This window comes from Rousettus aegyptiacus, unplaced genomic scaffold, assembly GCF_014176215.1.
Source record: "Rousettus aegyptiacus isolate mRouAeg1 unplaced genomic scaffold, mRouAeg1.p scaffold_m13_p_4, whole genome shotgun sequence".
Lineage (NCBI taxonomy): Eukaryota > Metazoa > Chordata > Mammalia > Chiroptera > Pteropodidae > Rousettus > Rousettus aegyptiacus.
The window spans coordinates 60,154,761-60,168,725 of record NW_023416307.1 but is presented as its reverse complement, the minus strand read 5'-3'; the positions used below and the strand labels follow the sequence as shown (position 1 = coordinate 60,168,725).

At 37.7% G+C, this 13,965-nt stretch overlaps 1 protein-coding gene across 1 annotated transcript in view; it reads right to left on the bottom strand.

Annotated features, from left to right (window-relative positions):
• Positions 1–13,873, bottom strand: part of CCDC191 (coiled-coil domain containing 191) — a 77,362-nt gene extending 63,489 nt beyond the window's left edge. Inside the window, exons 1-4 of the mRNA XM_016150655.2 lie at positions 13,616–13,873; positions 11,494–11,532; positions 5,888–6,029; positions 1,459–1,596 (exon numbers count right to left, since the gene is read on the bottom strand). Of these exons, the coding sequence (XP_016006141.2) occupies positions 1,459–1,596; positions 5,888–6,029; positions 11,494–11,532; positions 13,616–13,705 (409 nt within the window). The 5' untranslated portion in view covers positions 13,706–13,873. The remainder of the gene's footprint in view (positions 1–1,458; positions 1,597–5,887; positions 6,030–11,493; positions 11,533–13,615) is intronic.
• Positions 13,874–13,965: the final 92 nt, after the last annotated feature.

The window sequence follows — 13,965 nt, the reverse complement described above, 5'->3', positions numbered from 1 at the left end:
TTTTCAAATTCATTCTGCCAATCTCTGTCTTTTGATTGGAATATTTAATCTAGTTACATTTAACGTAACTCCTGTGATAAGGTAAGATTTACATTTGTCATTTTGGTATTTGTTTTCTATATGTCTTAAGTAAAGCCCCTTGTCAGGTTGAGGAACTACTAATTTTTGCTCAGAATTTTTAATCAGGAAAAGATGTTAGATTTTGTCAAGTACTTTTTCTATGTCTATTGAAATAATCACATTAATTAATATTTTTGGTAAGCAACCTTTTTAATGGCTAAATAATAATTCTGTTTAATGTTTTGATAAAAAAAACTTCTGTAAGTAGATGATGACTGAAGGCTGGTATAATACTGGATGGTAAAAGACAGCTTAAGTAAAAAGGAAGTAATAGTTTCACTATATTTCATATATGCTTCAGAATAACTATGAAGTACCAAAATGCCTCACTTTAATAATGACATAATAAACTAAAAAATATCCAGAAGGTGGCAACCAGGATAAGATCTAGAAATAATGTGATAATAAAGAACTGTTGAGAGTACAGGCATTATTTAATCTAGGAACACTGAAATAAATATATGAGGGATCAGACTACAACCTCCCCCGCAAAAAAATAAAGATGATCCTTGAGAGAGTGAACATGATATTATTTTCTGCAGCACCAAAGGGTAAATGTTACTGAGGATAAAATCCTAATTTTCCTAAGAGAAACCACCATGTGGAGCCTCACAACAGTTGAATGGGCTCCCCCGAAGGGGAGGCTTTTTATACTGGGAGGTGTTAAGGCAGAGATTATATCACTCCATGTCAGGTATACTGTAGAAGGATCTCTATCTGAGGGGGTGAAGAGGGTATATCAGACCAGGTGATCTTGAAGGATTCCTCTAACTTTAAGAGCTTGTGATTTTGTGATTCCTGAGCAAGGTGAGTTCACCAAGGGTGCCTGAATAACACCTGAGGAGCTGCCGCCACCATCACCATGCCCACCCTTATGCTCAGGAAAAAGATATCTCAGACTCTTTGGCTACATCCAAGGAACCATCACAAAATGAGCTATTTAACTTGTCTGACATTAGCTCTGTGTACAAGTAATAATTTTCCTTGTAAAGATATATGAAGCATTTTGTAAATATAAAATGATATACGAGCATTTAAATGTAGTCTCCAAAGTGAAAAGTCAGCTAACAATATATAGGAAGAAGTACTTTAAACCACATTATTTACTATTATAATAAGAATTATAATTAATAGGATATTTTAATTTAAAAGCATTATGAATTTACTGAGTATATAGATAAGTAATTTAAATTGAATAACGGAAAGTTAAAGCCAATTATAAAACTAAACAAAACACAAAAATGTCAAAAATATCACTTACTATTCAAAACAGTTGAAAAGACTTTTTAGATATATTCATTGGATATTAATGCTTAGAACAATCAGATCAGTTCTTACCATCAAACTTGTCATATTTCAAATGACTTTTGGCTTCGGACGCAGGAGGGAAACTTGATACAGTGTTTTCAGCTTCCCCATCACTCGCTAGTTCTTGCTTAAGTTTGGTATCCAACCAGTCATTAACCAGTTCCTGAGCTAGTAATAAAACAAAAACATCTTTTTAATGTTTCAATTACTTCAGAGACCTTTCTTCTTTAACTGTTTTCATTCACTCAATAAATATTAATTGAGCACCCATCATGTGTCATGTACTGTTGTAGATGATAGAAATATAATAGTGAATGAAACAGGATAAAGAAAACCTACCACCATTAAGCATACATTTTAGTTGGGGAAGAGAGATAATAAAAAAATTAGTCAGAAAAACAGATCAGGGAAAAGACAAATGGTATAAGAAATAGAATATAAGTGTTGACAGTTTTAAACTGGGTGGTCAAAGGAGGCCTCACTGAGAAGAACTTTGAGCAAAGAAGGGAAGGACGTGAGGGGGACAACCATATGGCTATGTAAATAAATATTATTCTATGCAGAGGAAAAGCAAACACAAAGGCCCTAAGGCAGGAGAGTGTCTAGTGTGTTGGAGAAATAGTGAAGAGGCTGTGGGGCTAAAGAGGAATAAAGGAGACTGGGAGGAACAGTAGGAGATAGGGTGGAAGAGATAATATGGGGAGCAGTGGTTCTAGATTTGGGCAATCTCATGCTCCAGTGGACGTTTGGTAATGTCTGAAGCCATTTTTGGTTGTCACAACTTGGAGAGGTGATACTGGCATCTAGAGTGTAGAGGCTAAGGATGCTGCTAAACATCCTATAATATACAAGGCAGCATACACAACAAAAATTATGTGGCCCAAAAAATACCAGTAGTGCTGAGATTGAAAATCCCTTCTTTAGAATCCTGACATGATTCTAGTACTTTGGTTTTTACTCTGAATCCAAAGGGAAGCCACAGGAGGTTGTAAACAAAGAGGTGACTTATATTTTAAGAGGATCATTCTGACTACTATGTTCAAATAGACTACAGAGGGACAAACATTGAAGTAGAACACAGCAATAGAGAGACAAATGCAATAATCTAGAAGAAACATGATGGTGGCCTCGACCTGGAGTGGAGGTATTAAAAATGTTCATATTCCAGAAAATAATGTTTTGAGGTAAAGTTGACATGGTTTGCTGATGGACTGGATATGGGATGTCAGAGACAGACTCTATAGGCTTTTGGCTTAAGCAACTGCAAGGATGAATATACCACTTTCTGAGCCAGGAAAGGCCAAGGGAACAGTAGGTCTGGAGGAAAGATAAGTTCATTTTTAGACTTGTTAGGTGTGAGATGCTTATGAGACATCCAAATAGGGATGTCAAATAGATATTGGCTATACCACTGTATTTCAGGGGAGAGGTCCAGGCTGAAGAAATAAATGTGAGTGTTGTTAGCACACAAGTGGTACTTAAAGCCACAGAAGTGGATGAGATTGTCAAAAGTGGATAGAGACAGGTTGAAGGATGAAGCCCTGAGGAACTCCAGTATTTAGAGGCTGAAGAGATAAGGCAGAACCAATAGGCAGATGAGGAGGGAGAGTCACTGAGGTAGGAGGAAAAAACTAAGAGTATGATATTCTGGAAGCCAACTTCCATTTGGATTTTTCTTAGCGATATCCAGAAAATCTTCTTAAATATATGGGTGAGAAAATGTCTACTTTAGCATTATCTTCGTCATTATTATCATTATCAAACAGCTCTTATGAGTAGGCACGGGGGTTTCAAAAGAGATAAATATCTATTTCAACATTATCTTCATCAATATTATTATTGTTATCACATAGCTCTGAAGGAATGGAGTGTTTTTATATATTAAATGATACTTAAAGGCATTAGATAGGAATGCATGATATATAAAATAAGTAAAAGCAAACCAAGGCAGTAGAAAGGAAGTGTAAAAAGTATACTAGCAACAAACATTATCAACTTTCAGAGAAAGATAGAAAAAGGGAGCAGATACTTACTGAGTAACCCTATGCATGATAATTCAGATATTTATGTGTATAATAACTTACATATAAAATAATTCATATCTACTAAACATTCATTGGTAAATAGGGGTTTACAGTGGTCCTCCCTTATCCACAGGGGAAACATTCCAAGATCCTCAGTGGCTGCCTGAAACTACAGATAGTATCAACTGTATACATACTGTGTTTTCTATGCATTCATACCTACGAAAAAGTTTAATTTATAAATTAGGCACAGTAAGAGATTAACAACAATAACTAATAATAAAATAGAACAATTATAACAATATATTGTAATAAAAGTTATGTGAATGCAGTCTCTCTCTCAAAATACCTTACTGTTCTACACTCACCTTTTCACTTAAAGGGAGCACCTTAGAGCTTCTCTGTGGCATATTCAAATTGCCAGCATCACTACTCTCACCCCTTCAGGCCATTTTAAAGTAAAATAAAGGTTACTTGTACACAAGCACAGTGATACTACTACAGTCTACTTCATAATCAAGAGGGCTACTAAGTGACTAATGGGGTGGGTAGCAAATATAGCGTGGATATGCTGGGCAAAGGGATGATTCAAGTCCTGGGTGGGACAAAGCAGACAGTGAGAGTTTTCATCATGCTACTCAGAATGGTATGCAACTTAAAATCTATGAACTATTTCCGAAATTTTCCATTTAATATTTTCGGACTGTGGTTGACCACAGATAACTAGAACCATGGTAAGTGAAACCAAGGGTAAGGGAGAATACTGTACTCTGAAGTGTTCCAAAAGAAAAAAGAATGGGAACTTCCCTTGGAATGTTCAACTACAAGAACTCATGTTGGATAAGAGGAGGGATATACAAGGCTACCTGAAAGCAGAATTTCTCAAAGGATGCTCTCCAGAACACTAATTCTTATAAAATATTAATAGATGATTGATGAGAGAAAAGAATAGAAATCTTTGAAAACCATGTTCTATCCATACGCCAGTACTTCCTAATATGGATTGCTAGTTTCTCAGGATATTAATAGATATTTCAGGATAAAAAGAATTTTGTAAAAGTTTGGGAAATGGAGTAACTAAAATTTTTTAAAGTACAGGAGTTCTCAGAAACCTTAATAGGCTAAAATATATTGTGTATTCCTATTGGTGAAACGGGAAATAGGATGGGCAAGACATAATTTGCCAATTTCCGAATCAATCTCCTTTTTCCACCTCCAGTACTACCAACCACTCAAGAACAAGCGCCATTGCTGCTCACCCAGACCACTGCACTAGCCTCCCACTGGTCTCCCTTCTCCCTCTTTTTCTCCCCTCTAATCCATTTTTCATACATTTAAAAACTTGTCCTATTACACCTCTGCTGAAAACCCTTCAGTGATGTCTCATAATACTGAAAATAAAATCTAAATTCTTTTCCCAGACCTATAAGGCTCTATGTGACATGTCTTCTGTTCACTCACTCCTGAAAGCTCATCTCCGTTGAGAAGCTCCAACCACATCAGGCCTTCCTTCAGTTCTCCAAGCACACTAAGTTTGTCTGTGCTTAAGCTCTTGACGCCACCTTCCTTAGAACCTGGGCTCTTCCTCCATCACTACTCACCTGGTCCCTTCTTGTTATTCAGGTCTAAACTCGAATGACCTGTCACTATCTGGTGATTTGTTTTTAATTTTCTTTGTCCTCATACTGGAATGTACACATGACAAAAGCAAGGAATTTGTTTGCCTGCCTTGTTCATAAAACTGTTCCTCCAGTGACTGAAATGGTTTCTGGCACTGAATAATACTTAAATACATATGTGTTGAATGAAAGAAGAAATAAACTGAATAACTGGAGACATAAATAATCCAGATGGAAGTTGGCTTCTAGGACACGGCACTCTAACTGTCCTCCTACCTCAGTGGCCTCCCCTTCCCAGTCTTCGCTGCTTCTTTCCACTCTCTTCATCCATAAACAGTGGAGTTCTTCAGGGCACTGGTAACTAAAATACTAAATTCCAGAGCAGTAAAAGCTTTGGGGAGGCAGGGAGTTTAGATCAGTTTTAGAGTCTCTCTTTATAAAGAACAAGTTGATATATAAACTAGTTGTCAAATTCTGTATGATACTAGAGCAAATTAACAAGCTCTGTGCCACAGGACTAACATCTTACAACACTCATCAGTTACTGCTTATATCAAATGGCCTCTGGATGTGGATCTATTTCAGAAGAAAAAATGGACCTTAAGTACAGCCTTACTTGTAAAACTGGAGTTAATTCCAGAGTAAATTAGCTTTGGAGCAGTAAAAATAAACAATAATTAAGATCAAGAGAAAGAAAAATCTTCATTCTGTACTTTGAATGCATTATGGGCTATGCTTTAATAAGCTGTACTCTACTCCAAAGTACTGTTAACATCGCAGCAAAAAAAAAAAAAAAAAAAAAAGGTATTTTCTCACCTTCTGCATAGACTTCATTGTGATCCTCTATTTGCTCAGATGTTTCCAAATCTATGATCTGGTCCCAAAGCCTTCCAGAGAAATCAGTATTTCCAGCAGAAAACGCTTTCGAAACTGCAAATTCTGGGGCTTCCTCCACCCTCTTTAATAGGAAAAAAAAATCCATTAAGATGACAACAAATTTGTTTAGTGTTAGAAAATTTCTCTTGAACTCGAGAATCTGATTTTCTGTGAACTACTAAGAAACCTTCATCTTTCCATTTTCAAAGGAACTCTGAGGCTTAAGCATCGACTCTACATAATTTCATTCCTTAAACATGAAATTAATTGCAGTGTTTTACAAAGTTTTAATAGGTATTCACAATGTTTATATTAAACCAAAAGGTTCTTTAAGGTTTAGGTAAATTTTGTTTCGAGCATTAGTTATGGAAGTCTGACACTTGAATATTTTATTTTAAATAAAAAATACAATATATTATTAGTTTACATGCTACTAGGACTTGCATATGAATGTGAACCAGAGGCAGAGTAGAGCTATTTCCTCAAATTACTACCCTGAAAGGAAGCTTCCATCACATAGGCAAACTACGGGTTCAATAAAATTGAGATAAACAGTCACTGAACTGTAGTCTTCAGAGTATTTTAACTCCACAGTAAGAATCTGTGGGCAAATTCACGAGACTGGGGAAAAAACTGGTGGAGGTGGACAAATTTTCTTGGCATTCTGGCTTACTTGCACAGCACAAAAGAACTTATTTTACAATTAAACTGCTGACTTTCCCCTCCCCATAAACTTGCTTTCTGCCAGGCCAGCTGTGTTCTCAGTCTTCAGACTAGGGGAGTGACAACTCCATTCTTTCAGTTCCTCAGGACAAAATCCTTAGAGTCCTTCTTGAATCTGTTCTCTCTCATCCCACATACAATATATTAGAAAAATTTGTTGACTCTATTTTCAAAATTAGCCGGGATCTGACCCCTTCTTGTCACATCTACTGCTATTACCCTGGTCCGAGGCATCACAATTTCCTGACAGGGTTTTTATACTAGCCTTTCACCACAGCAGCCAGAGAGACCCCTTTAAAATGAAATGCGTATTTAATAACTCCACTCAAAACCCTTCAATAGTTCCCTATTTCATTCAACTCAGAATAAAAGTCTAGGTCCTGCATCATCAGGACCTTTGTGAATGCTCCAACATCCTCCTCTGTTGTTCTTCTCTTGCTCCCTCGACTTTAGTCACACTGACCTCCTTGTTCATTCTTCCTCTAAGATGCCAAGCATGTTCTCACCTTAGGGTGTGTGCACTTACTCCCTGCTGCTGACTGCTCTCCCCTAGATATCTGTATTACTCTTTCTCTTACCCCCCAGTCCCAAGTCTTCACTCAAATGTCACCTTCATAGTAAGGCCTTCTCTGACTACCCTATTTGGAACTGTAACCACCCTCCTCCTGGCTCTCCCTACACCCGTGCTCTGTTTTGACTTTCTCTACAGCATTTATGGCCTTATATGTATTTTGTCATTTATTATCTCCCCTAAGTAGAATATAAAAAGGAATTTTTGTCTTCTGCATGCATGAACCCCCTAGCCCCTAGAACAGTGCCTGGCACATAATAGGTTCCCACAAAAGTGTGTTAAAAAAAGTAAATGAAATCTTTTTTTAAAGCTGCACTTTTCCATAGTTTACATTATCGGAATATTCCCTTCAGATGATAGGAGCCCACCCCTTGCAGGATGAACTGGCAGTCAGCTTGCTTCATAAGATGGTATTCCTTGCCTTAAATACCAGGAATTATTTCTCCTAACAGAGACAGGAGGAGGAATACTGATTTCTTTCGGTACTAAATAAGAATAGAGTCTGGTCCTGACAAGGAAGGGAGTAAAGAGATGTTTGCTTGGTTCTAACAAGGCAAGTGTTTGGGATGTCATTTAAATGAAGATATTGAAAAACATACAAGATGATACTAAGGATTAGAAATAAGCTCTGTATTTCTTTGTTTTAAAATATATTATCCTTACTATTTTTTCCCCAAATAAATATGTAAGAGATAGGAGAGGTCTAGCTTAAATTATATTTCAGTGAAACAAACATCGTGTTGCTTTAACAACTCATTTTTTAAGCTAGTTTATTGAAGCCTAGCTAGCTCTGTTATCAGCATTGTAATGGACATTAAGGGGAATATAAAACTAGAATCTTCTGTTCTCAAAAGGTTTTTTTTTTTTTTTTTTTTTGGTTTCCTATGTCATATGTGCAATAAACAACTTATAACAGTTCTAAAGCAATACAGGGTGATTTAAAAAAAAAAAACAACTACCTTCCAAAGTTCGTTACTTAGTAGCTATGTTATATATAAATATATAATTCATAAAGGAATGATCTTAGTTATTTCCATGACCTTATGAATTCTCAATTCAGGAATACCTCAGACATATTGTTGTTTTGGTTCCAGACCACTGCAATAAAGTGAACCACACAAATTTTTGGGTTTCCCAGTATATTTAAAAGTTATATTTACTATATTGTAGTCAAATAAAGGTGCAATAACATTATGTTTTAAAACAGTGGACATACCTTAATTAAAAATAATTGCTACACAATGCTAACTATCATCTGAGCCTTCAGGAACTTGTAATCTTTTTGCTGGTAGAGGGTCTTGCCTCTGTGCTGATGAAAATGCAGTATCGGTGAAACGCAATAAAGTGAAGTGCAATAAAACAAAGTATGCCTACGTGCTCCGCATGTCCCATGGCACGTATCAATCCCATTGTCCATGATTTTTTGTGGCCCCTCACCATCAATGACAGAAACAGCAGCTACAATGTATTCCTTCATTTCCTCACGGCTGGGACCTACGAACACAAATTTCTTGACATGCCCTCATATGCAAATTGCATGTTCATATATAATAGTTTGAGGGGTAATATATTTTTGAAAGTGCCCACTTCTTAAAAATTACTCTGTACACGAGCAAATGCTTGACACTGTAGCTGTGTGTATAAATGCCAAAACAGTTACGAGGAAGAGAGTACTAGAAGATAAGATCAGGTGGTCAAGGTGGATGAGGGGGAGTTGTTTATGGAGAGGGGTATATCAGGCTGAGCTTTAAGGAAAGGATGTGGATTAGCCTCCCAGAGAGGAAGGGTATTCCAGGCTGGGCAATCAACATGAATCAAAGCAAAGGGAAGTCTTGTCTGATAGAGGGGAAGGAGACTGGCCTGACAGGAAGTCACACAGAATATCAGTAAAGGGGCTGTCACAGGTAAATTGACATTACAGGTAGATTGATAGAGGGCCTTAAATGCCTGAAATTTAGAGTTTCTTCTGATGGCATGCAGAACTACCGAAGGTTCAAGAGTGGAAAACTGACACAATGAGAATGTTTTAAAAGCTCAGTCAAAGTAGCAGAATGCACTGGAATGAGTCAGTCTATCAAATAAGATGAGGATGAATTGCAAATTGTGGTGGACTGTGCATTTTGGGGGAGCTGCCCCAGAACTCACAGTGCTATCAATCATCTGTCTGATTCTAAGTGACTTTCACATCCCTGAGGAAGAACCACTCAAATTCTATCCTCAAGGGTTGCTTGATCTCCTGTATTCCAACAGCATTCCCCTCAACTGCATTTCAGCAACCCATTGACATAGTCATCCTGAATCGTGTCACACAAAATTTTTCACTGGTCAAACCCAATGCTGATAACCTCCCCTCCAACATCAACCTGCTATCCATCTCCCTCCTTCATTCCCCCTACTCCACAACATTGGTGTTGCTCCTAACCAAGTACTCCAGTCCCCATAAGCTGCCTCTTCCCAATCTATGAGTCCTTTACAGGGTCCCTTTGTTTTCCTACTCTGAGTGGATATTCAGCTACTATCTTATATAAGCCTCAAATTTATTGTTCTTTTGCCTTTCCAATGAAAACCTTCAAGCCTAGATCAATTTGATCTACCAATTTTTGGTACCACAAAAAAAATTACGATTATCTGCTTTAGCCAAGTCGTCAGTGCTTCAGGGTGATCTTCCTTTTCTGTTTTGAAGAAAGTCTTTTTCTCAGCCTTCATCATGCTCCATATATCCTTTCCATTATCTGTTCCCATCCCCACCGCCTCTCCCCCCCAAATGGTTCACTCAACTAGATTTTGAAGTCTTAAGTCTAGAAGTTACAACTATTTAGGGTATACCCAAAGTTGGGATATATTAGTGAACAAAACCAGAAAAGAAAACAGAGACGTGAACAGAGAGGCAGTAAGAGAAGCAAGAGAAAACAGTGTTATAAAAGATAATGGAAGAGAGGATTTCTAGAATAAAAAAGAGGTAATTACAGCAAATGAACCATCAATTTTAAGGACAAAGAAAAGACCATCAGATTTGGTTGGTAAGTCATTTATGACAACAGTTTCTTTGGAGTGGTAAAAAATAGCAACTAGAGTAAAATAACTGTGGACACCAGAGAATAATAAAAATACAATGGCAAGGAGTCCAGGCTATACATCCAACACGTTAGATAAAAAAAAGAAATTATATGGCCATCAGAACGGACGGAGGGGTCCAATGAGAACTCACTATTTTTTTTTTTTTTTCAAGATAGGAGATTTGAAGGAATAATGGAAAAAACTACTGCAAAAGTTTCAGGGAAATGATAAAAGAAATAATACAAATCTGAGTCAAGATGTCTAACAACCACATGAAAGTGGAAAATGGAACCACCTATATTAGTGCCCCCACCATGTGCTTCCATTATATCCTCAATTCTTCTGACAGTTAAATAAGTTGTTTATCCCCCACTGGACTATAAATTCTGGGAAGGTAGGAACTGTACCTGCACCATGCACTGTGTTATCTCTAGTATCCAAAATAGTGAGCTAGCACTTAGTAGGCACTTAATAAACACTAGGTGAATAAATAAATGGTTAACAATGATATCTGACCTAGGTTCCATCTGTCCTTATGCTCGAAATGCCTATAAATTTAGATAAGTAATAGCTCTTCAAAATATTATCAGGTAGAAGAATATTTCCCCAGGAAAATGCTGTATGATTTTGAACGATGTGGTACACAGATAAATTGAGTATGGCAAGTTGCCAAATTGACACTCAGATGCATGCACCTGAAATAGTTTGATGGTATTTTCAACTGAAACGGTACTTCGACTCAAAAATACACACCTCAGGCCTGGAAGAGATCTTAGAGGTTATCTAACCAAATCCTCCCACTCCTTCACTGAATGCTCAAACACGTTCTTTATTAGTCTTAACATTAACTGACCATATAGCATCCATATGAATATTCCAGTAATAGGAAACACTTATAAGAATGCTCTCTCCATTTCTAGATTGCTCTTGTCATTAGGAGATTCTTATTTGTAATGCATGCATAGCTTTTACATGTTGTATTGGTCCCATAAGTAAATATAACTACAGTACCGTCTTTCTAATTCTCTGAGGAAGACCACAACATCCTCTCCTAAGGTCTCTCCTCTCCTCTCTTGAAGAGTATAAAACTAAGGCAATAAAAACAGCAAAATATGTGCAAAATAGAAACTTATTACTATTCCTTTTCCATTCTATTACATTTGACTCATAATTCTCTATTGTGCAATATCCTTACCTTAATCCAGTGTTTCGCACTGTCAGGGTCAAAAGCAAGCTGTAAATAATAAAAAGAATATCAATACACAGCAACTTCTTGATCAACTTTGTCATTTTAATATACCTTTCTGACTAAAGTATATAGAAATGTCCTTTATTCTTTCCCCAAATTATTTCATTAAAAAGTTCAGCAACAAAAGAATAAAGAATAATGGTAGGAGGTAGAAACCTGAAGTCTTTTCTGGGACATCTTCTGAAGGTTTTTATCCCCTGCCTAGGCCCACCTTGAGATTCTGATTTAATTGGTCTGAGGTAGGGCCCAGGCATCAGTATTTTTTCAAGCTCCCCAGGGTTAAGAGCAGGATAGAGGAGTGCTAGGTATAATATTCCTTATAAAAACTCAAACAAGCACTGATTAGTCAGATTATTCAAATGTCATGAAAGCAAATATTTGGAGAACAGTGTGCCCCTCGCCTCAGACCCCTTTTTCAGAAGTAGCCTGTAACAAGAGGCTTTTCTATCATACTTAGAGCAGGGATATTGTTTGGTCTAATAAGAACCGGGGGGTATGGTGAGGGATAATCTATCTTCTGTTTTACAAAGCAAAAAATGAAGTAGAAATTACATAAATTTCTACCCAAGTCAGTCAGATATTAATCGGACCAGAAGTAACACTCTTTTAACACTCAAAAGTGTGCAGAATTTTCCCTCATAATTACTTAACAAGTAGAGGTATCTGCTTTGCTAATAATTCAGGTGGATTTTTTTTTTTTAATAAGGGACTATTTAAACTAGCACACTGACACAAGGAGGAGGAAAAGGTATAATACTCTTTCACTTACATAACACTTCACCTTCAAAGCACCTTATGGAAAACTAATTAATAGAGCTGTACCGCTAAATAATTTTCTTACTGCAACAAAGAGCTGATTCAACTAATACACAAATAATTGAACGTCAAGAAGCTCTTGGTTTTTAACCTTTTTATCCTCTAGGCAGTAACAATGAGCACTAGCAGCAAAAACCTTCCTTTTGGAGTTTTAAGAAATTGTCCCAAATTTTTATCTTTCATCAAGTCTATATCCATAGCCTATTTTGGATCCAATCCTTTTGGAACTGGTACATTACAATACAAGCAGACTCTTTCCTAACTCTCTAATACTTCAGTCTGTACCCTCCAGTATCTGAGACAAGATATTCACCAAGTAGAATATGATCAATGCATTATATTGCTGGTATTTAGAATAATCTGCAAGCAAAATTGCCTAGGACCTTCAGAAAGGTCACATGTCTATGGAATACTTTTAAAAGAAAGTGTAACTTCAGGGTGAAAACAGCTCGTGAAACTGCTCTAGGGCTGAAAGCGAGAAGCTAGCTCCATTTTGGAACTCTCACCTACATTTAACGCATTTATTTTTGTGACTGTTAAAAAGGTAGTCGGTGGAAAGCACACACCATGTGACTATGACTTTGCACATTCATTTAAGTTTAAAGTCAGTACGTTTAAAGTTTAAAATGGGATTATCAGTTTTCCATGTCTTTCGATGATAATGCATCAAAGGAGGTAACGAATATAAAGAGGGCTTATTTTAAAAATATTGGCTGAATTTGGAAATTTTCGAGTGAATCAAGTATTGATATATTCAATATCCACTTGCATTTCATTGTTCTCTTTAGATTCCTTATGCAAAACTAGAGGAGGAAAGATATGAGGCAGACGACCTAACGTGAAGATCTTCCCCTTCCAATAGAGATCAGTTCCCTATGACTTTCAAAAGTAAAAAGAAAGAAAAGAAAGAAAAAGAAATGAGCGGGAACTTCCTTAAAATAGTGGGGGTAGTAGCGGGGGCAAGGGAGTTCGTGAATTCTCTTTACTGGAACGGGCAGTACCAGACCTCTCCGGTTTGAAAAAAAAGTGTTAGATGGAAACTTTTTCCATGTAGCTGCCCACAAAAGCCGTAAAGTACCCAGACTGAAAAGTTCCTAGACCCCCACTACACGAGGACAACATTGGCTCCAGGGCGGCCAAAGGAAAGGCGGGCTAGTAAGGATACCCTGCGCGAAGAGGGAAGCATAGGCGGGGCCGCTGCTGGCCTCGGGCCGGTCCCCGCCCCCCGAACTTCGTGATTGCGATGGATCACCTTGGGACTCGGTTTCCTTGTAAGCTGTTTCCAGCGACTCAGCCTCGTCCTCTTGCTAGAGGAGGACCTTTCCTGGGGTGCCAGCAGCATTTTTCAGGTTCAGGAACAGACATCGGCCGAAGCAGAAACAATCGCTCCTTTTCTTTGCCTGCTCCCGGGGCTCCTTGGGAGCCGTAGTTCCTACGCTTGTAAAGAAGGCAGGCGTGAGCGGCTCACGAACCACCACTCCCAGGAGGCTTTGCGCAGACGGAACGCGTTAGCTCAGTTACCCGTGACAACGGCAGCGGTCCCTCGGCCTCGCTTTTACCAGAGCTCTCTTTGAGATTACCTTTGCCTTTTTCTGGCGCCCG